At 36.3% G+C, this 22545-nt stretch overlaps 1 protein-coding gene across 1 annotated transcript in view; it reads right to left on the bottom strand.

The window, feature by feature from the left end:
* ND-51 (NADH dehydrogenase (ubiquinone) 51 kDa subunit) overlaps positions 1 to 22545 on the bottom strand; it is a 68910-nt gene that overhangs the window by 9602 nt on the left and 36763 nt on the right. The window contains exons 8-9 of the mRNA XM_081769213.1: positions 6490 to 6698; positions 1184 to 1293 (exon numbers count right to left, since the gene is read on the bottom strand). Coding sequence (XP_081625339.1) covers positions 1184 to 1293; positions 6490 to 6698 — 319 coding nt within the window. The remainder of the gene's footprint in view (positions 1 to 1183; positions 1294 to 6489; positions 6699 to 22545) is intronic.

Raw genomic sequence — 22545 nt, 5'->3', positions numbered from 1 at the left:
GCCTACGACGGTATTCTCTATACGTAAACACGACCGCTTGTTGGAAACAAGGTGAAGGTCGATTCATCGGACCACATTACGTGTTTCCACTGCTCATGAGTCCACTCCTTGTGGTTCTTGCACCACTGGATATGTCTCTTCGCATTTACTGCTGTGACCAGGGGTTTGGCGATAGCGGCCCTACCATGAATTTTCATTTTATGAAGTTCCCGTCGCACTGTTTTCGATGAAACCGGGTTCTGTATGTCGGAACTGAGTTCAGACGTAATTTTCATTGCAGTGGTCTTCTTTTTAGCTGCTACAATCCGTTTTAATGTCCTGCGGTTCCTAACTGACAGGATTGTCTTTCGACCACTGTTGTGCTTTGCAGACGTCGTTTGCCCATGAATTGTGTATGCCCTCGTGACATTGGACACAGTGCCTTTCGATACCCCCACAATATTCGCCACTGTTGCCACTGAAGCTCCAACCAGACGAGCACCAACGAGCATGCCTCTTTGGAAGTCTGTCAAGTCGCCCATTTTACCGCACCACTTTCACACCACGACACTCACAAGTGAACTAGTTACTGCTGACGGAAAAGGAAGGTCCACATGACACACTGAAACAAAAAACGATCGACAACCGCAACACGTGTTGTACAGTGGAGGGCCAAACTTATGTGTCCTGTATGAAGTGTTTTTGAATTTTTTTGTCTACCCCCTGTATTGGTACTGTTTTACAGATCATAATAAGATCTACATTGTTTGTTTCTACAATATTTTTAGAATTCTTGATAATTACGGAGTTATTCAGATCTAAAATTAAAATCGAGTGTCAAAAAACTGCTTTTTTTTTCAAATGTGCTTCAATAAATCTCAAACATGGCACTATATACAGATACTTCAACTAGTTGTGTATAATTTGCAGTCAATTTGCTTCAGTTTGGGACAAAAACGACGGTTTTAGCTCTATTCTGAGGGAAATTATACGCGTTTAAAAATTCTATTGGAAATTTCACGGGTGGCTATATTGATGACGTCATAACTCTCGACATACTGGAACTCCAGTTCGGCCCCCCTTCTATTGTTAGTGTATATGACCCAAAGAATGAATCTGAAGGGGTGGCTAAACTTTTACATTCACTGTAACTGCCACTTAATGATTCATACCTACTATAAAGAATATATTGAAGTGAGATTACCTGTATAGGCCATGCAGCACCATCAGCCAAAGCACAGATAGTATGACCTTCTATCTGCTTACTCAATTCCCACAGCATATCAATTTCATCAGGAGTTCCATTTCCTTCAACTGAAAGAAAAGTTTGAACTTTTATAAGAAAATATCTTTTATACTAGAAGTTATTATTTTCAAAATTCTACAATGGAATAATACACTTTGTCAACGACTCAAGTGAAAACAGTAAACGAACAAATAATGCTGTGCGTAAAACTGATGTTACAGCAGAATAATCAAGTATACTGAACATTCTTCTAGTGGATACAGTTCTACAACGTTTAATATATGAAATATCATTCAATTAATATACACTGAAATATATATATATATATATATATATATATATATATATATATATATATATATATAGTTATTAACGTCCCACGATTATGTTTCGAGGCTAAGATAGACTGTGATAATGATACTGAACGAAATGGAAGAATTAAGGAAATTGGAGAACCCCGAGAAATCTCATACACACACTGTCTGTCTACCACAAAGCTCGCTTGGTGCAAGCTGGGACTGAACCAAGTACCCAACGCACCAGAGGTGAGCGCTTTACCACTACGCCACCGCGGTCCATAACCAAACACGTGTTTGTAATCTAATAAAATATTAAACGAAATTTTATCCTCACAAACGTCAAGTTCTCCACACTGCTTTGCTTACAGCAAGAATCCTGCTTGTTCTAGGATTGCACAAGAAGCTACAAGAAAAGTGCTTCTATTATTTGCACCACACGAATGAGACTAAAATAAAATGTTCACAAGTTGTCTCAAATAAAACGTCCAGTGCTTATTAAAGATCACAAACGACTGATAAAAGATGAAACAAAAGATGGAGATAAAAGGATTAAACAAAAAGTGCGATAAGAAAATGTCAGAGTTCATCCAATGTTTAACTAGAACGCCCAACGGACAACTTGTTCTCTTAATTTCTTTTTCACCAGACCGTTAATTTTGATTTTAGGTTTGCATTCCTTTCGCGACTTTTTATTATTTGAACTAAAAAATAGTTTCACAAAACTATATTAGTATTCCTCTATACTTTCTAGAATTACAACAATTTACCTCACATGCCCAACACTGGACAATCTGTTCACCAACCATAAAGAAGTTCTGACTAAATGCTGTAATAAGTAATTTCTACTCTAATTTTTATTATATGTTGGTCGTTTATTGTAATCCAATAATGATATATACTTTCATAATAACAAAAATACATTCACACAAGTAATGAAACCTTATTACTTACCACGAACTATTATACGATTATATCTATAAAATTTATGGATAAATAAGCAACATATCGATACTATTCATATTAAAGTTGACAATTCCGAAGGTATCTCTAATAGTTCCTTCCATTCCCATAGTTCTGTTCATTGTAGATACCACCAACGTAGCACTACCCTATGTTCGTGAAGAGCATAGTATTCTTGTTCGTTGTTTACACCGTTTCTTTTTAACCACAAGGTCTGTTTACACCATGAGATGCTGGCACAACTTCAAATTATGAGGCAAAGAGTCTGATGCGAGAAACTGAATTTCGGAGACTCAGAAAACAAAGACATCTTATTAAAGCAAATTACTACATCGAGAATTTAAGTGAAAAGTACAAGCAATTCATGCGTAGATGACAAGAATGTGAAAACTGGCGTCAGACATGAAAGGCCATTTCGATTTGCGAAAGGATAAAAGAACTACTGTTAGTGTCTGGTTCTGAATACGGAATCGCTTAGTATATTAAAACATGCCGTTTGAAAAATGATGATGATGATGTGAAATAATAAATAGAATAGGGTGAAGTATCTATATAATGAATATACATATTAAATGGAATTTTCCATTTTTCTAAAAGAGAAAATGAGCCCAACCCTGCAAGCAGAGCGTAATACTGTATCACAGTCAAGAGTATTGTAACTGTATGAGAACTGTTATTGATTGATAACAATGTAATGTGTACAAAATAGTGAAAAGAAACTGGCTCTTCGTATACTAAAGAACTAAGAGTGGTCAATCGTAATAAGTGAAGTCAAAACGTTTATTACAATACGGTATGTACATGGTGTGTTTTACTGTAAAAATACGGATATTCATAGATTATCTGAAATTTGGGGTATACAATTCTGTAACACAACAATGGCTTGTAACTGTTTTATCGAGATAATAGTTCTCAAATTTGATGTACAAACGACCTGCAACCAACATCTACAGAATGACAGGTTCGTGTTATTTACAGAGATTTATGATAATTACACTGAAATCTGTCAAACAGTTTTCAAACTAGGACAGTTCATAATCATTGATGAACAGCACTTTCCGAATAAAACCCTCTGACCATTTTCCTGATTCATTGTCTCAAAAACAGACAATAGTCGATGGTGGCAATACAAGTATCTTCTAGCATCTGTAATAGGGTTGAACAGAGGAAAAACGTTTATTGAGAAACTGACAGAGGACCTCCATGTTGATTACATGAAGAACGCATACCACATACTACCACAGGGCAGTAAGCTTGAAAGCGCAAATTGTAAGAGATGCCAAAACGATTATAAAGAAAAATCTTGCTATTCGTATAGTAATTTGGTTTGCAAATTTGGAATGAAAGAAAAACTCACGTAACACTTATCGAAATTTAGTTAAATAAATACAGGAATATACAAAATCCTCTTACTGTGAGGCTCCGAGCCCCCTAAATTTACAACACCGCTTCGCCAGCATGTTGAGAGAGTGAGAAAATAGGCATCACAAATATCAATTATGACCTATCCTCAATGTTTTACGTAACGATAAGAATATGAAAAGTTACTGAGGACAAACAGTCTACTCGTATCTACGCTTGTTGAAAATCTTAAGCACTCGAGTGTTAATTGGCAAGGTACGTCATCTGATTCGTCATTGAAAATATCATGGAAAAACAACGTTTCTACAAGATAGCTATTTGTGTGGGAAGCGTTTAAAATGGCCCATTTAATTATAAGTTCTTGCACAGCTGCTCTCAATATCATATTGTACAGGTGGACAACATTCTGCAGTATGAAAGCAGAAAGAATAAATGCAGACAATCACTGACATTGGGTATGATGCATTTACAAGGGAAGCAACGTAGACGGTCATGTAAAGGAGTTCACTGTAAATGTAAATATTACAAAATGCAATAATCATCGCGTGGCACTGCGTGTATTAGTGGGCAAAGTACCACAAATGTATATACTGTAGTACAACTGAATAATTAAACAGAGTCAGAAAAATGGTGTAATCGTCGGAGTGATCACAACTAAAAATACTATGGCCAGGCAACTACATATGGTGCCCATGCTAAACATTCGCCAACAAAATGGACCTGTTCGAAATTATCAGTAAATGTATCATGATAGAAGAAGCCACCATTCTAAGTGAAATGGCATAAAGATTAAATCTGACGCAGTTCATTGTCTGTCACATCATTCGTCGCAGCCTTGGCTTGCGGTGCATACATAGGAGTTGGGTTCACAACCTTTTCCGAGTACAAAAATATTTGGAAATCTAGAGTACAATATGATTTCTCGATGACAAAAATTTCGTGTTAGCGAAATCTGTACCACCAAAGAAATTATAACTTGTTAACGTTTTTATGGTCGTATACCTTCATTGACTTTGGTTCATTCCAACCTATAGTTAATTTTCCCTGGTATATGAATAACTCAGTAAAAATACTATCTCTACTATAAATGGAAAAATCTTTCAGAATGTTTACCATCAAGAACCAACCCTAGGTTTTGTGAACGCAAGCTCTCATAGTACTGAACCTATTCAAGGTTTCCACAGATTTTTGTAAACTGTTTTACCTGACTTTCCCTCATTTTCTCTGACAAAGGTTTATCTATTTCTCTGACAAAAGTTTCTTTAATTTTTCAACTTTTTCGTAATCCTATTAGTTTAGTTAGATACCTAACTTAAGGTAGAACACTAAGTTCCTATAAAATGCGTCAGCCTAGGAAACATGTGGAACATATTATTTATATATATATATTAATCAGTCTACACGTTACAGAATTATATGTGAATATATACATGAATGTTATTAGAACTATCAGCTGTTGAGGAGTTTCACGGTCCAACTCCAAAGACTATCATTGAATTCTGATAAAATTTATATGGAACCTGCAAGAAAGTATACTCTTCGAAATTAAAACAGAATATTCAAAATTGGTACATCTGTGTTGAAGTTATGCGTGAGCATGCACACAGTGAAGTCGGTTTAATTACGATATTAACACTATCAAATGTTGAGAAACTTCATGGTCTAGCTCCGATGATTATCATCCGATCGTAATGAAATTTATATGAGCACCGCCAGAGCATACTTTTTCAAACAAAATTGGTGCACTTATGTCGAAATTTTGCGTGGTCATACACACAATTACGGTACGAACATTGAGCCATTGAAAAGTTTCATGGTCTAGATCCGAAGATTATTGTTAAAATCCTTATAAAATTTAGGTGGAATCACCGGAAAAGAATACTTTCCCGGTGAATCCAAAGAAAAAAATAAAATCGCTGCATATATTTGAGACGATTAGAGACGCCATATTAAAGGATTCAAGATGATGTAGCTCTACAGATTTCAGGGTTAAGAACCTAATTACAAATCACACGCAACACACCTCGATATAACTTAATGAATCTGTAACCTATTACTTTACACGTATGTTGTTGTATTGACTGATCTATAAATCCCAAACAACCTTGTTACTTTAAAATTACCTTCAGTATCGAGAACGACTACTTTGCTCCTTTGATATTAAAGAACTTTTCTATAATTTCGCTGACATTAAAGAACTTTTTCAATAATTTCTCTGACATTAAAGAACTTTTCAATAATTTCCCTAACATTAAAGAACTTTTTCAATACTCACTCTCATTTTCCCTGACAAAAATCAAATTCCAGATTTTCCAGGCCTGTGGGAACCTTGTTATTGTTGCTATAGTTGTTTATGTTTTAAAGAAGTCATATACGTTCGTTGAGAATTTATTGTTCTTGAATAAATTACTGAAAATTGTATATTGTTCTACGCTACTCCGGAAACTATATGAGGCAATGATGAGAGACAATGAAAATAGAGAAAATAAGTACCCGATGAAAATCCACACACATTCTATTGGTTTACAACTAAGTTACTGCGATCGCTTCTGGCATATCTATAAACGAAATACACTATATGATAAACTAGAACTTTTTCAATATTAGAAATACTAAGCCACTTTTACCTTATTATATACTTACTAAATCGATGAATTATTTTACTCATCCATGGAACCCCTTCTCGGCATGGAGTACATTGTCCACACGTTTCATGTTTGTAGAATTGCATCAATCTGGCAATTGCTCGGACTATATCAGTTTGTGTGTTCATTACTATAACTGCAGCGGTTCCGAGAGCGCTCTGTGCAGCCACCAACGCATCGAAATCCATCATTACATCATCACAGACTCTGCAAATGCAATTTTATTTTAGTATTCATCAATCACATTAAACTTTTAAAACTATTTTTATTGCCGTTTTTATCTACATTTTGATCTGGCTTCTTAACATTATGAGGAATGCTGGAAAAACTTCTGCAAACTACTACTTACAATGAAGTTAGTGTTCCGATATTACGAAATCCGAAGAAAGAAAAAAAGAACTTTCTGTTTGAATTACCTTCGATTGCTTGTTTAGGCCTAATAATTCATTTTTCACAACAGTTTGAAGAAGTATCTCAAAAACTGTTGTTCAGAATGTCAACAGCTACTTCAGACGAAGAAATTACTCACCATGCATTTTATCTTTCATGTATGAATGAAAAAAAAAAAAAAAGTCATTAGATGTTAAATCACTAAGTACAGACAATGAGTCATTAATTTGACATTTTTACTAGAAAGAAAATCAACGGTTTGGTGTACTGAATGAAACTGGTGTTGTGATTGTAAAGAATAATATGACGATTTGGGTTTGTTTTATGCAATTCATTAACGACCTCAGGCAAACAGTGTTTATCACTCAGCACTTACAGTTCTTCGATCTTCGAAAGCTATGATTGTCACATGTCGTGTAATGGAGGAAACAAGCTTGCTTGGTAGCTCTCCTCGAACAAACAACTTCTGTTATTTCGGCTCACTCTGAAACACTCAATCAGACTGCTGTTTAGTTTCGCGTTCGTATAAACAGATCCAAGTTTCGTTCCTTGTAACAATGTAGTACACCAAATGTGACTCACTTCGGTTAAGTTGAGCGAGATCCAACGGCTTGAAAGTGTCCGTACGTACAGGTGACAATGCACAATTGATGTATTGCTTTCATGTCAATGTGCAAGGATGTCGAATCTCAAGGTATGTCACATGGCGGGCGATCTCTCAATCATTCCACGCGCAGCATCATCATTACTGGGAACAACAGACACGGATGGACGAACTTCACTAAATTCATCACTGAGAAATGTACAACAAAATGGAAAACCAATTATATAAGTTCCATTAGATGATGCTCCATCCCCAAAAGGGAAATGAAGTCACACGATGCGGTGTTTCGGTGTTAAACTACATTTATAATCATAAATATCATTGCCTGAAAATGTTCACGAGAAATTTCCATTTCTCACATAAAACTACTTCAAACTGCTGTTAAAAATGAACGAACTGGCTTAAACAAACAATCAAGGATAATTGAAATACAGAAATATCTATTCTTCCGATTTTATATCGGAACTCGAACAGCATTGTAAGTAGCACTTTGCAGAAACTTTTCCAGCAGCTCTCGTGCCAGGTGGTAAATACGTATGCAAATGGATATATGTGCATCTTTCTAATTAATCAATTATTGTGTACATTATCTTGGGTATATCACTAACCCTAATTTTCAATATATTCCTCCACTCTACTTTCTTAACTCGCGGTTTACCGTACATCTTGTTGAACCACAGAGGAAAGAAATTGGTCATTCTATCATTGCTCTATTCACTTAGTAGCTAACCTAGATAAGTGAAATAGAACCCTTATTCAGGTAGAATAACCATACAAGACAGGACAATCTATATGTTTCAACGTTGAATAGCTAAAGGTGTATTTGTATTTAATTGTTGTTAAGAGATTGTGCTGGGTACTATTACTGACAAATAATAAACACCTTTTCCCCTTATATGATTCGGCTCAACACTATAGATGCAATTATGCTTTCAAAATTTGATAAACAGAGAACATTCAATACGAAGGTCATTCTCCAAAAGTTTTGAAATTCAACAAACTGAGTCCTTCGGGGAAGCTTCTCGTATAAATGTCCGCAGTTACTTACTGCCTTCAGCAACAATGCTCTCAAATAGCTTTTTTCAACAAATCAAAAGACCGGCATCACTTTTGTCTGGAAATATAGTAGAAAAATATATTATTGCAGTTTCAATATCGTATCGTATTTCATACGTTGTTTTATACGTAGTTAAAAAGACAATCAAAGGACACACATAGCCAGTCAGGTGAGTATTGGGTAATAATCAACTGTTTTGACGCTTGTACAAACTCTGCTGTTTGCCATGGTGTGAGAAGTTATTATCGTGATGGGAGAATAAATTTAAAATTTTCACAAAACCAAGAACTTTTGATAAACATACTGTTGAGCACCAGTTGGCTGTAACAGTTTTGTGCTCTTGTAGCCTAGCAGCTGAGGAAGATCATGGCTTGCATGACTTTCTTCATTGCTTGCTGCTCTTTACACAGCTGCACTTACATGGCTTTGCTGAAGAACTAGGTGATCATAATGATTTATAGGTCTCATCACCAGTAATCATCTTCGAAATAACCTTATGTTCATCTGCTCAGCATACTTAAATTTCACGAGCAATTTTGATACTGATTTTTGGAATATTAATTGGCGTATGAAAGTGAATATCTATTTGTCGAATAATTACTTATCTTATGTAATTATGTGGTATACCCCTACATACGGTATAACTGATAGGGTACCCGTCGAAAAAACCTTGTTCAATTTTAGTTCTTCGTGTAAATTGTGACATTTATGATCCAATATATAAGGCTTTTTCTATCATTGTCTAGGTACATCTTGGACCTTTCGAAACAATGTCTTGCACAGTAGACACACGGCCGGTATTGTGGCAAAGCATGTTTTTTCTCAACAGTAACCTCTTCTATGCTGTTAAATTCTCATGAAATTTCTTCTGTCATCTTAAAATTGTCGAATACGACATAGTCATCCCAATACTAACTTCAACCGCTCATGGCAGTTTTTGACACTCGAACCAATAAGGATTCGTCGAAAACTTCGTATGGAAATGATTCTCGTCACAATCCCATTCTAATACAGAAACTATCTGCACTTTGCATCACAGATGACTAACTTGTCTACAATTAATGGCATTATGGCTGGATTTTTCTTGTCTGCAGTTTTATAAGGAGAAAAAACGAGAAAGCAAACTTTTTCGTATAGCAAAACATGGAGTAGCTCTCGTACTCGCTTCTGTTTTCTGGACAATATTTTAACTTTAATGTTCAGCAAAAGGTTTCATGAACTCCAGCTTTCTTCGGGAACACCTTAAACTATACATCATTATTTTCATTATCTTCAAAATGACTTTGCTTTGAATATGACTTCATATCAAATCACGTTCGCACTTAATGTCTTCACAGAAAATACTATCGAGGTGCCGAAAACTAGTCACTTGCTCTATTTGGTGTCCACTTCTATATTTGATACCTATCGCTTCAATCCGATCACCATTGTTTTTGTCTTTCTTATCTTTTTCATCCTATAATTTTCGCACCTTTTCTTTAAGTTTTCTAACACTTTATTACTGTTCTTTTCGGTATACAATCATTCTACTTCTTATCGAAGTACAATTTTCATTATGCAGGCCTTTTTTTCACCTCGATATTAAATAACGTTGGCAAGAGACAACATCCCTGTGGAACTCCCCTTCTAACTGCACATCCCTTTGTCATTTCATCTAGTCAGTTTATTATTATTATTATTATTATTATTATTATTATTATGAGCCTTCAATCCTTCCATTCCAACCCAGCTTCTTTTAAGATTCAAACATTTCCAGTATACCCGATCCAAAACAAAAAAATAAATAAATAAATAAAATAAATAGATTGTTGTCAAATATCGATACATGAAAATGTTATTTCCTGTGAGAGTTATCTTTTCGGGTAGAGTGTTTCCTCTTGGAGAGTGGATTTGATACAAAACTGTTCACAATGTTTTGAAGACGATTTTAGTGAAAACCGTTTTTAAATCGGTTCTGTGATAACAGTATTACAAGTGAAAAACAGAAATGACGGTTGGTGTAGATTGTAAGTTCGAAATCTTCAAACAATGAGCAATAGTTCAATATTTAAATAAACGTATATAATTGGCCAAGATGATCATCCTTGATGCTGACTGAAGTGAAAGGATCTCATTGTGTTACATTTCTCTTTTTATTTTTATTTGTGAGTGACTTTTTGATCTTGTTCTAAGATGTTGATGACAGCATTTTGAATTCCGCAGTCGAGAGACTATCAATAATATTCTTGATTGCATTAATTTTAATAACTGACCATCAATTTCGGTATTTCGGTTGACATCAACAATGGCAAAGATGTCATCCATTCATTGTTATTTAAAATTTAAAATTAACTTTATTTCTAATACACACCTAAATTGAATATAAAAATACAATACGAACTAATGGAATCATCAAGTGACGGTTCAAGTGTTTCATTGTTTGAATCAACCGAATCAGATAAATCTAATACCACTAGGAATGATTCAGTTACCAACATTAGCTGGCCTAGTAATGGCCATTCATCTACTACTACTAAATCTACGAATGTGTTACCATGTCCTCACTGTGGAAAACATTATGCGAATTCCAGAGGATTAGCTATACACATAGGTAAAAAGCATCAGGTTATAAATGGGGACGAAGACTGTTGTCATATCGATAATAATAGCTATCCTGATTATAAAACTACAAGTACTAACATCTCTAACCGCAATAAACGCACACAGAAATTGACGTTGTCTATCCTGGGCAAAATGTTAATATCGTTAAAGTCCTCAACACATATTTTAAGGCGTGTCCCTCGAGGTGCTCGAACTGCAGTTGCTGATGCACTTGCCGATGTGTTACTTCAAGCGACTATTTCAAACGACGAAAAAGATTGGATCAACTTGTTTCTATTTCCATTAGTTGCACTAACTGCTCCCAAAAAATCAGAAAATGTAAAAAATCTTACCTCCTGGGTAAAACAAAGAGTTCGTCTTTGGTGTGATGTAGGTATTGACGCCTTAACCTGGCATCCAACAAAGATCAGGAAATCTCTTCCAAAACAGAATGCTTCCAATCTTAAGATTGTAGAAAAACAAACTTGCAGGTGGTGACATCCGTGGAGCAGTCCGTCTACTAATGTCAGATGATACTGTTGCAACCCCCGACATATCTGTTTAAGACGCTATTGGAGAAGCATCCAGGCCACCCTGGTGAATTTATTTTACCGAATCTTCTGATGACCCAAAGAGATGTCAAGGAATTTCGATTAATGAAGTTAAGGTCCATCTGGTAGCGCGGGAGGTCTCGATGGTCTTCGCCCTTCGATTCTCAAAGATCTCCTATCCTATCAAGTACTTGAATCGAAGGAAAAGCTCGTAAAATCATTATGCGATCTGTTCAATTTAATTATTTCAGGAAAAGTCCCCTTGGAAGTTCAGCCATTGTTTTTCGGAGCCAAACTTACTGCTCTTAAAAAGAAATGTGGTGGAATTAGACCTATCGCAGTTGGTAATGTCTGGCGCAGAACATCAGCCAAAATGATATGCTTCAGAACACGGGAATATTTTAAGAACTTTTTGTCTCCCCACCAACTTGGTGTTTGTATTCCCAACGGAGCCGAAGCAGCTGTACATGCAACCCGAGTTTATTTTTCCTCCATTCACAATGCTCCTAAAGCTATCTTGAAGCTGGATTTTCGCAACGCATTTAACGAGCTTCGCTGGGACTCCATGCTCACTACAGTGTTGAATGAATTTCCTTCAATCTATCCATATCAGGGTGTCTACTAAATGTTCATTTTCAAATTCCAGGTTTTATCAAGATTTTCAAGGTTTATTTTCCCTTTTTTTTACAGGTCTATTCAGTACAGTGAAATTTATTGTAGCACGTATAAGTTAATGCAATTTTATATAGTTCTTAACAAAAACTGGTTATAATTAGAGAATGCATATGGCAAGTGATAGTTTCTTTAAGTGACAAGATGAAAAGAAAAAACTGACTGAAATGTAGGTTCTCAAAACATTTTACACAAGAAAATGTTTAATTAAAATATCCCCTACCAGAAGCCCGGTTGAGAAAAATGTGCAGTAGCTTTAAATATCCTAATGTAGGAATACTATACAGGGGTGAACCTTAATTAAACCGACAAACTTTGGGAAATGATTCTCGGCACCCAAACAAGAAGAAAAAAAAAAATCATCTAACTCTTCTCCAGGGCGCATAGTTTCCGAGCTAAAAGGTGCCCAGAGTGTGGACAAATGAACTTCCGACGCCTATATTTCCAAAATTATCCAAAGTAGAGAGTGCTGCTTAAAATCTCACAAAGGAAATCATATGTTCAGAACAGATAAGACTTCCTTAAAGAGATATTAAGCTGCACTCTCTACGTTGGATAGGTTTGGAAATATAGGCCTCGGAAGTTCATTTTTCCACACTTTCGGCACCTTGTAGCTCCAAAACTATGTACCGTGGAGAAAAGTTAAGAGGAATTTTTTTTCTTGTTTCGGGCTCGGGAATCACCTCCCGAAGTTTATCGGTTTAGTTAAAGTTCACCCTGTATAATACTAAATTTCCGTCAAAAACATTACTTCAAATAAACTCATATTATAGTAGTAGCACGTGAGTGTTGATGAACAATGACAAAAATGGCGGGAAAATAGCTTACTCATCGCTCTAAGTTATGGGATAAAATATCACAAGAGTTTTTTTTTTACTACAAGCACTCCCCTTTAAAGTACTCTTGTGGTATTTTATGCTAAGTACTAATAGGACTTAGCGGTGAGTAAGCTATTTTCCCGTCATTTTTGTCAAACTAGTATTAGTTCAAAAGTAAAACGAAAATTATCATATATAATACAAATTCTTAACGCAAAGTAGTCCATATTATAAAACGTTACTGCACATTCTTCTTGGATGGGGACTGTCCATCAGTTTTATTTTATTTAAAAATGTATTGTAACATGAGTTTAAAAAACTGAAAATGTTATAGAACCACGCACATTATATGAACATACAAAACAACTTTCACAGTGAACAGTTTTTGACATTTAACTTCTAGAGTTCAACATCCCTTTTAACCTTTTCGCCTGTTCTTCCAACGCATCTACTTCTGCTTCGGCGTCAGTTAGTATTCTTTTCTTCTTTAATTCCAACTCTTTTATTTTCTTTTCTCGAGCTGCTCTGTCTTCTTTTTCACCGCGGTCTTTTAGATATTCATTTATTCTGCTGGATGCATTCCTCACATACTGGATCATACTCTTTGTGATATTCATATTATGTATGTCACCAGCAACACGCACAGTATCCAACACACTTCTCTGGGCAATCAAGCACTCCTCTTGGAGATTTTCAACAATGCACTCTTTGTTAATGGAGAAACTCCTTTCCACTGATGCGTTGCTATGGAAAAGTACACATATCTTATGCATGAATGTTTTAAACGCATTGGAGACACCTTCTTTACTTAACAGATTATGGAGAAAAACGTCTAATCTGTCATTTTTAGATCTGAAATTTGACAGTTTTCGTGCTGTGTCTTGGACCGAACAAAATTTTAAATATTCCCGTTTCACCATATCAGCATTTACTGGTGTTATTTGTTCCTTCTCGACAAATGTCTCCAGGGCGAGTGTGATACGTGATTCACGAAGGGTTTCAATGGTCATAGTTTCTGGAGACAAGCAATTTGCGGCTCTTGTTACACTGTATTTTAAAGGACATTTTAGAATAAGTTTTTGTACACAGTTTTTGCAAGAATCTTCTGCATTCTTTCTTAAAGTTCAATATATCAACATCCTTCACTCCTTTAAGCGATGTAACCACAGAAAATCCAACATCAACTAGATTAAGTGGTTTTAAGATGTCCTTATCAAAAACATCTATTGAGGGTTTTTTTTTTTTTTTTTTTTTTTTTTTTTTTTTTTTTTTTTTTTTTTTTTTTAAGCTACTTTTAAGACGACATCTTTCACGAAGCGGCTTAAACTACAAATCAACGTGTTTAGGTCATCCCATAGAAACGGTAGTAATGGACTGTCTGTCTGGTACTTAGTGAGGAATTCTTCTAGTTCTACAGATACGGACTGAAGGAACCCTAATCTAGCAGGCAACACTACATCAGAGATATGGGCTTTTACTTTAGAGAAGTTTGATGTTTCAGGAGGTTTTGTTTTCACTACATCAACATACACTTTTAGGGCAGGAATCACAGTTATGGCATGGTTGATAACTTTAGAATTCTCCACCCACCTAATAGAACAAAATTTGAGAGGGAAAACTGCTGTTCCAGATGCTGCTGTGAAATCTGCTCTTCTTGAAGGGAAGTCCTTGAATAAATAGTACAACGCTCTCAAACCAGCTTTGGTATCCAACCAGCTTTGGTATCGCAGTCTTAAAAGCCCCATTAACAATATGTAAAGAGCACGTTCCTGTCTCCAAAAGCTGTGGACCTTCACCATTTTCTTCACTCAGATAGGCCTTCAAATCACTCAGAAATTTCAAATTAACGTTGGGGCCATCAAGAGAAACCTGAAGTAACTTACAAAAATCGAGACCCTTGTCCTTGAAAGTATTTATAAATGCACTTAAATCCTGCGCAGTAGCATGTCCGAGGAATACTGATGTTAAATAACGTGTTAAAACTTTATTTTCGTCACTGTGCCAGAAACGAACTACTAAGTCCATTTGATTTTTCTGTGAGATAGTGTTTATGCTCTCGTCGAACTATACTGCAAAAAATTTCACAATTTTGTAGTTCACGAAGTAACTTCTGTTGGAAATATGAACCCAATCCAAAAGTGATGACATAACCTATTTTTGTCTTTGTGTAACTGCATATTTTTAGAGACGTCACACTCAGAAAACATTAAAGGAAACAAATCCGTTGCACTCGCTTGGCTTCTAGCCGATGCATAACTTGTAATTTTGTGTAATGTCCAGATTATTTCTGCTTTCGTCACTTGATCTTTGATAAGATAACTCTTTATTACACTACTAGTTTTTGCTGGGTTTTCATTTTTCTCCTGAACAACTGGAGTAGATGATGTGCCAGTCACTGAACTGGAAGACGCTGTAGAATTTTTTGAACAGGAAGGCTCCTTGTTAACATTGCTTGAGAACTTTACGATCGAACATTGTGCATTAAGAGCTTTAACAGCTATTTGATATTTCTTTCCTTTTTCATGAGATTTCAATGATCCAGCTCCCATATTTGAAATGTCAAAATCAGTTCTGCAGAGTTTACAGCCTGCTTTAAATGGATCGTTGGACCTAATAACCCATTTCCACTTTTCTTTCCACGAGTCCTGGAATTTAGTTTTATTTTTCCCCATTTTAATGGCTGAGAAATAAAATGTTAATTGTTTCTGTGTAACAGGATTTATTGCAAGACTAGTAAAATGTTAACCTAAATACAAAAAGTAATTCCGTTAAGATGTGGGCAATTTTACTTTTTTCCGGTAATACACCTTTCGGCCACCGGGAATGGTGTTCACTGCGACATCCGCGGGCTTGGACTCCTGTTAAAAAGCTTCGGCACAAGAGTATAAGCGGAATGTTGTTCCAGACCTGTCTACTACTCTTGCTACAGAAACATGTAAACCAATGTCTTCACAAAGCAGCAAATAAGCTTGATTCATACTATGCAAATAAGCAGCAACTACAGAGAAAGCTTCTGGCTTGTATGCCTGTATCCCCTCAGTGTAAGACACAAACTTAATAGATCATGAAATTTAACTTTTTCAATTACCTTACAGTTAGTCTCATCATCGGGGACTAATTTAGCTCTTTTTGTAGTCACTGTTATTCACAACGACCATGCTAAACAAATAAAATCTTATTCAGTCTCTTCTTGTACCCACAACATACTTTCCAAAAACATTCACCGCCTGCACTCCTCTCACGTCTGTCTGTCTTTCTCAACTACGTCTCCACTGAATAAGATATTATTGCCTTTTAACTTAAGCTGTAGTATATAACTTTCTTGCATTTTACAAAAATATACTTATTCCATACCAATCCCAAAAACAATATTTTAAAAACAATTTTAAAACTTCCAGGTTCTTCGTCCAATTTCAGGTTATTTCCAGGTTTTCCAGGTCCAAAAGTAAATTCCAGGCTAATTCCAGGTTTTCAAGGTTTTCCAGGTCAGTAGACACCCTGCATATGTTTACCAATGTTACGCTCAACCCAGTGATCTATTCTTAGGTGAACACACTATTTCATCCCAGAGAGGAGTACAACAAGGCGATCCCCTGGGCCCAGCATTCTTTGCTATAACCATTCATTCCTTAATGAAATCAATCAACACTGAATTAAACATTTGGTACTTGGATGATGGGACTATCGCTGATGAACCTGATGTAGTTCTTTCAACTCTAGCACAAATAAATGAGAAGGCGTCTGCACTTGGTCTACATTTGAATTTTTCAAAGTGTAAAATTGGATTTCTTGGGTCAGATGAAGCCAAGTTCGACCTATTATTTAAAAAAATTGACGAAGCTGCCCCAGGAATACGTCTTCTAACTAACCATAATGCTTGTCTTCTAGGCGCCGCTCTCACAAAGGAAGCATTTACCAATGTCCTGTTAAGCAAAATATCGAAGTTAGAATATTTTTTGTCTCGTCTCGCCTCGATTTCTGTCCATGCAGCTTTCTTTCTTCTACGTGCCTCTTTGTCGATCCCTCGTTTAAACTACTTCTTAAGATGCTTTCCATCTTGGAATGAGACTCCACTACTGGAAAAATATGATCTTATCCTTAAATTGCTCCTTGAGTGACGACTCTTGGAGACAAGCATCCTTACCTATTGGATTAGGTCGTCTTGGTATTCGACGAACCGTTGATATGGCGATTCCTACCTTTTTAGCGTCCTACCATGGGTCTCTTCGTTTAATCGAGGCTCCCCTTCCACAAGGTTATCACCTGGACCCAGATGAAATAGTTCAAGAAGGCTCAAGTAAATGGATAAGTATAACAGATACGGACTTTCCAGAAAGCAGCAAAAGAGGTTTTTAGGCATCTTGGTACACACCAAGAGTAGCACATTTTCATCAAGTTCTTTTACAATCCATTGCTGTTCCAAAGGATAAAGCTAGACTTCTTGCTGCGTCATCCTCCATGCTGGGGCATTATTAAATGCGTTACCTTCCCCCTAATTAGGTCTTCACGTCTAATGAAACCTTTCGAATCGCAGTAGCCTTAAGACTAGGTTCAGATGTTTGTGAGCCACATCGTTGTCCAGCTTGTGGTGATCAAGTTACCCAACGCGGCCTGCATGGCCTCTCATGCATGAAGAGCATTGGCAGGAACATCAGACATTCATCTTTTAATAACATCATTTTGCGAGCCCTCACAACGGCAGGAATTCCTTTCATTCGTGAACCGTCAGGCTGTTGTCGTTTTGATGGTAAACGACCTGAAGGCATGACATTAATATCTTGGGTGAGAGGCAAATCACTAGTATGGGATTTTACATGTTCAGACACATTTACCCATTCAAGCCTCCCATTGACTTATGAATGCTGGAGAAGTTGCTAGACGTAGAGAGGCAGAAAAGAAAGGGAAATACAACAATCTCCTCGACAAATTTATTTTTGCTCCAATAGCCATCGAGACCAGTGGGGCATGGAGTTCTAGAAGCCTTGATTTTATCAGAGAGGTAGGCAGACGCATATCTATCGTTTCTGGAGATGTTCGTTCAGCATCCTTCTTAATACAACGTATATCCATTGCGGTCTAACGTGGCAACGTTTCGTCAGTTCTTGGTACGTTGCCGCCTGGAAGGGAACTGGAGGAGACATTTCTTCTCTAGTAGAGTAAAGCGGGGCAAAGGGCTGCACTTAATGTTCAGCATGCTATTGCTGCTGTACCAAAAACAATATTGAGATGATCCATACCAGTTAACAAACCTTATTCTTTTGCCGATAAAACAACTGGACTGGGTAGATGACAACTGGATTTCATAATGTGTGTTCTAGACGGTGATAAAGTAACAAACTCAGTGTGTGACTTTTACCCCATATAGGGGGCAAAAGTCCTTCAGTTAATGGGTAAAGGGACGCATACACAAAAGAGAAATTTACGTTGATAAACATTTTATTTCACAGTTATATAGTTTGTATTAAATATAAATTGTGTTTGAGTAAATAATTATATTAAATAAATAAATAAATAAAAATAAAAAATAAAATAAAAATAAAAAATGAAGAATAAATGAAGTTCTCTACCGTTACAGTTCACAAACAACTATGATCAACCCAATTTAGTTATTTGATGTTTGTTTATTAGAGTTAAGTTATTTGTTATGTGGACAGTTTAGTTTCCATTGTGTTTAATACTCGATGAGGCACGGTGGATGAGTGGTAGAGCGCTTTCCTCTGGTACATGGGTTAATTCAATCCCGCCTAAGTAAGTTTGTGGTGGACAACATCGTGTCCGTGAGGTTTCTCGGGGTTCTTCCGTTCCCTCCCACAATCTCACTACCAATTTTTCCATGATCATTCAGCTTTCTTAATCATCCGTTTCCCTTAGCTAAAGGGTATAATCATGGAACGTTAAACTAAAAGATTTCGTTTCATTTTTTTCTTTCTCGAACTAAATACGTACTACATTTAAATTATAATCAAGTTTTCATCTGCAATAAAATCTTTTTATAAAAAATATTAACAGATTTCAAAAAGTGCTAATAAAACAGAAAATAATATTAAAAACGCTAGAAAGAGAAATAATTTTAAAAGGCGATGCGCCAAGACAAACAAATTAATGCCTAATATAAAATTATACTTTGGACAGTAATTTTATTAAGGATTAATTTGTTTGCCTTGCACAGATTTAAAATGTTTGTATTAATAATAATGTTTTAGCGTCTTTTAAAATTATTCTCTTCTTTCTGGCACTTTTAAAATATTTTTTTCTTTTTAGCGCTTTTAAAATGTGTTTTATATTTCCACTTTTTCTTTATCCCAGTAGCATAGGTATTACACGTATATGCCACGAGGGGAAACTGTTAACAACGATTCGCCACGAATGCCTATTCGCATAGTCTACAGGCCATGCATTCATAAACCATAGGGCATCGCAGTCATTCGATTGGTGACCAATCCACTGCTATTATTGAATATGGTGGTACAAATCTGTCGAATAGCTCAGTCTTCCTCGTGCTACAGCATTACCTGGTGGAGTGCATTTTTTATTTCCACTAACGAGTAACCTTTTTTCAAAATACTTCATTTATTTATAATTTTGTGTGGTATATTTGCACTGACAAAATTCTAACGAGCAAAAAGATTAATCACCTGGCTATGTTTAGAGAGGAGATTGAAATTCATTATCATCAACAAAATAAATAACGAAAAACAGTAAAAAAGAAATAATAAACGCAAATTGTAAAAGACTATAAAAAATGTGAAGCAAACGCATAATAAATTTACAAAATAATGAAATAAATAAACGCTAAATTGCCAGAAAAATGTTCACTTTGTTATCACTGCAACAAAGAAGCTATCAGGTAACCAAGAAAGTTCGTGCGGTTTTCGGCTCTCATCCAACACGGCCCACAAAACTCTTAAATACCCATTTTATTCTTCGAAATAATCACCATTGGCTTCACTGACATGTTCCCAACGAGACACAAGCTTATAAATGCCCTTTTTGTTTTCTGGAGTTTAAAAATTGATACAGCCTTTGTGACATCTTTGCGCTTTTGGAAATGCTGTTCTCGTAGGTGGTTATCCATAGCCAAAACCAGGTAACAGTTCGATGGGTCGACGTCCGGGGAACAGGGTACATGAGGCAGAACTTCCCAGCCCAATGTTTTGATCACTACTTTGGTCGCTTTTGTCGTATGAGGTCTGGTAAGATGGCGGAGGAGGAAAGCTCCTCTTCTGGTGACCAGTGCTGGCTGCTTCTGGAACCGTGCAGCTGAAACTCTTTGTAATTGTGAAGAGTAGACTTCGCCTGAAACATTTTTTCCAATATTCATAGTGGATTATCCCAGCGCTGATCCACCAAACACACAGCATTACATTCATTTGGTAAACGTACGGTTTAGCGGCTAATGAGACCGAACCAGAAGTCTATCAATGTTACCTCTTCCGGTTATCATACATGATCCATTTTTCGTTATATCAAGATTTGGTCCAGGAATGAGGCTTTATCATGGCACGGCAGCAACAACAAACAGATGTTCAATCGTTAGAGCTAGTTTCCCTGGGACAGGACATGAACTCATTTGCTTAGCTTCCATGTCACAATAAGGATATGACGAGGTGGTCGATGGTTTCGTCAAATACTCCAAACCTGTGAACAAGCTCCTGGCAGGTTTGATGAGGATTCTGCTTGATTTCCTTCTCCAACTGGAGTCGGTCGAGGGTAGGTGGACAACCAACATGAGGCTTGTTTTCAAGGCTCTCGTCTTCGGAAGAAAAGCAGCTAAACCACTTTTGAGCAGTTCGTTCACTCACTGGCATCTCTCCAAACGCGAAGTATATTCCTCTAGCGGCCTCTGCAGCTTTGTTTCCCAATTTGTACTCGTAAAGCAAAATAGGTCTATGTTCTTTCGAAGACTGCGCTTCCTACAAAACAGACAGCGAAACATACGATGCACTGAACAATTCTCTACTGAATAGGTGTAAAGGAATGTGAACATATGACGTCATCAGACTCAATTTGACCACACTAACGTGACAAATGTAACTGTTTTCAAAAACCGCACGAACTTTCTTGGTTACCTGATACTTAGATATAAATATCTATTTTTTCACTGATATATTTGTCAGTCGCCTGAAAGATTGTTTTATCTAGGAAATTCTTCGTAATGCAACAAAAGTTAATATAAATTATAAAACACATCACGACTATGAAATGTAGTACTTTTGAGCATACATATATTCTGAACAAAATTGAAACTCTCTCTAAAGTATGCCCTTGACCAGAAAGCAATATAAAAAGACTAATAGATTTATGCAAAATATTTGAAGAGTATAACTGAACCCTTTTCTTCCCCTTAGGAGCGTATTTGAATTGAATGAAATTACAAAAACCCAGCTCGACCTAATGTTAACTATTATACTTTCCAAAATCCATCTGAAATAGTTCAAACGTTTTCAGCAACAATGAGAGAGACAACGTAGATATTTTTATATATGGAGAAAAATATAGGAATTGCCCCTTTCTCTCCTCCCCCGTAGATGTGGAGTTTTCGGAAACGCTGGGCACGTCCCCTCACTTCCAATACCGAGTTTCTATTTTGAGTTTCAACTCTCTGACATGAGAGCTAATGAGATCATCTATTTTGACATATATTTTGAACCCCTTTCTTCCCCCTAAAGATACGCATTTTAATTAAAGTGAGATGATAAAAATCCCAGTTCGATGTATACGCAGAGTGCTACAAGACTTCTAGCATCGTCTTCATCATTCTGCTCGTAGCCATTCAACCGCCTTACAAGTAACCCCTAGAACTTTTTAACGCATCTTATATAAGGATTTAAAGTTCCATCACTTTAAAATTCAAATAGAGCAACAACGCCTTCCTTGCTGCGATGATTTGAATAGGCGAAGTGAACTTTGCAGGAAACTTTAACAAATGACCTTAAAAACGCCGCCATTTCGTTATAGTATGAGGTCGGTGGGTGTAGATCATATTCTTCAAATACCTCCACAGAAAAAAAAAATGCATGGTAATAAATCAGGCGAGCATGAAAGTTATTCACCGTCTTCATACAGCGTGCTGGGGAAACATCCATTGGATGACTGCCACTGAGTTTCGTGTTGTGTGGGCTGAAATTTGGACAGAATCAAGAGCTATCATAAGAAAGATTTTATGAAAACATCTTTCTACGTGGGCTTAAAGGCGGGGGTAAATTTTCTGTCAAGAATTGAATGTCTCATGAATCCCTGCATTTGAGATATGTACTCAGCATATAGACTTTTCATTAAAAACAAGGAAATATCTGTTTCAGTATTTGTGAAAATTCGCTCCAAAGGGGGAAAGGTGTCGTTTCTATACACTCAAATTCCCCTTTCTTTATTCAGAAAGTGT

The sequence above is a fragment of the Thermobia domestica genome, chromosome 8 (genome assembly GCF_964235325.1).
Source record: "Thermobia domestica chromosome 8, izTheDome1.hap1.1, whole genome shotgun sequence".
In the NCBI taxonomy this organism is placed as follows: Eukaryota; Metazoa; Arthropoda; class Insecta; order Zygentoma; family Lepismatidae; genus Thermobia; species Thermobia domestica.
Note: the sequence above shows the minus strand (reverse complement) of the source record. Positions and strands in the feature narration are given on the sequence as shown.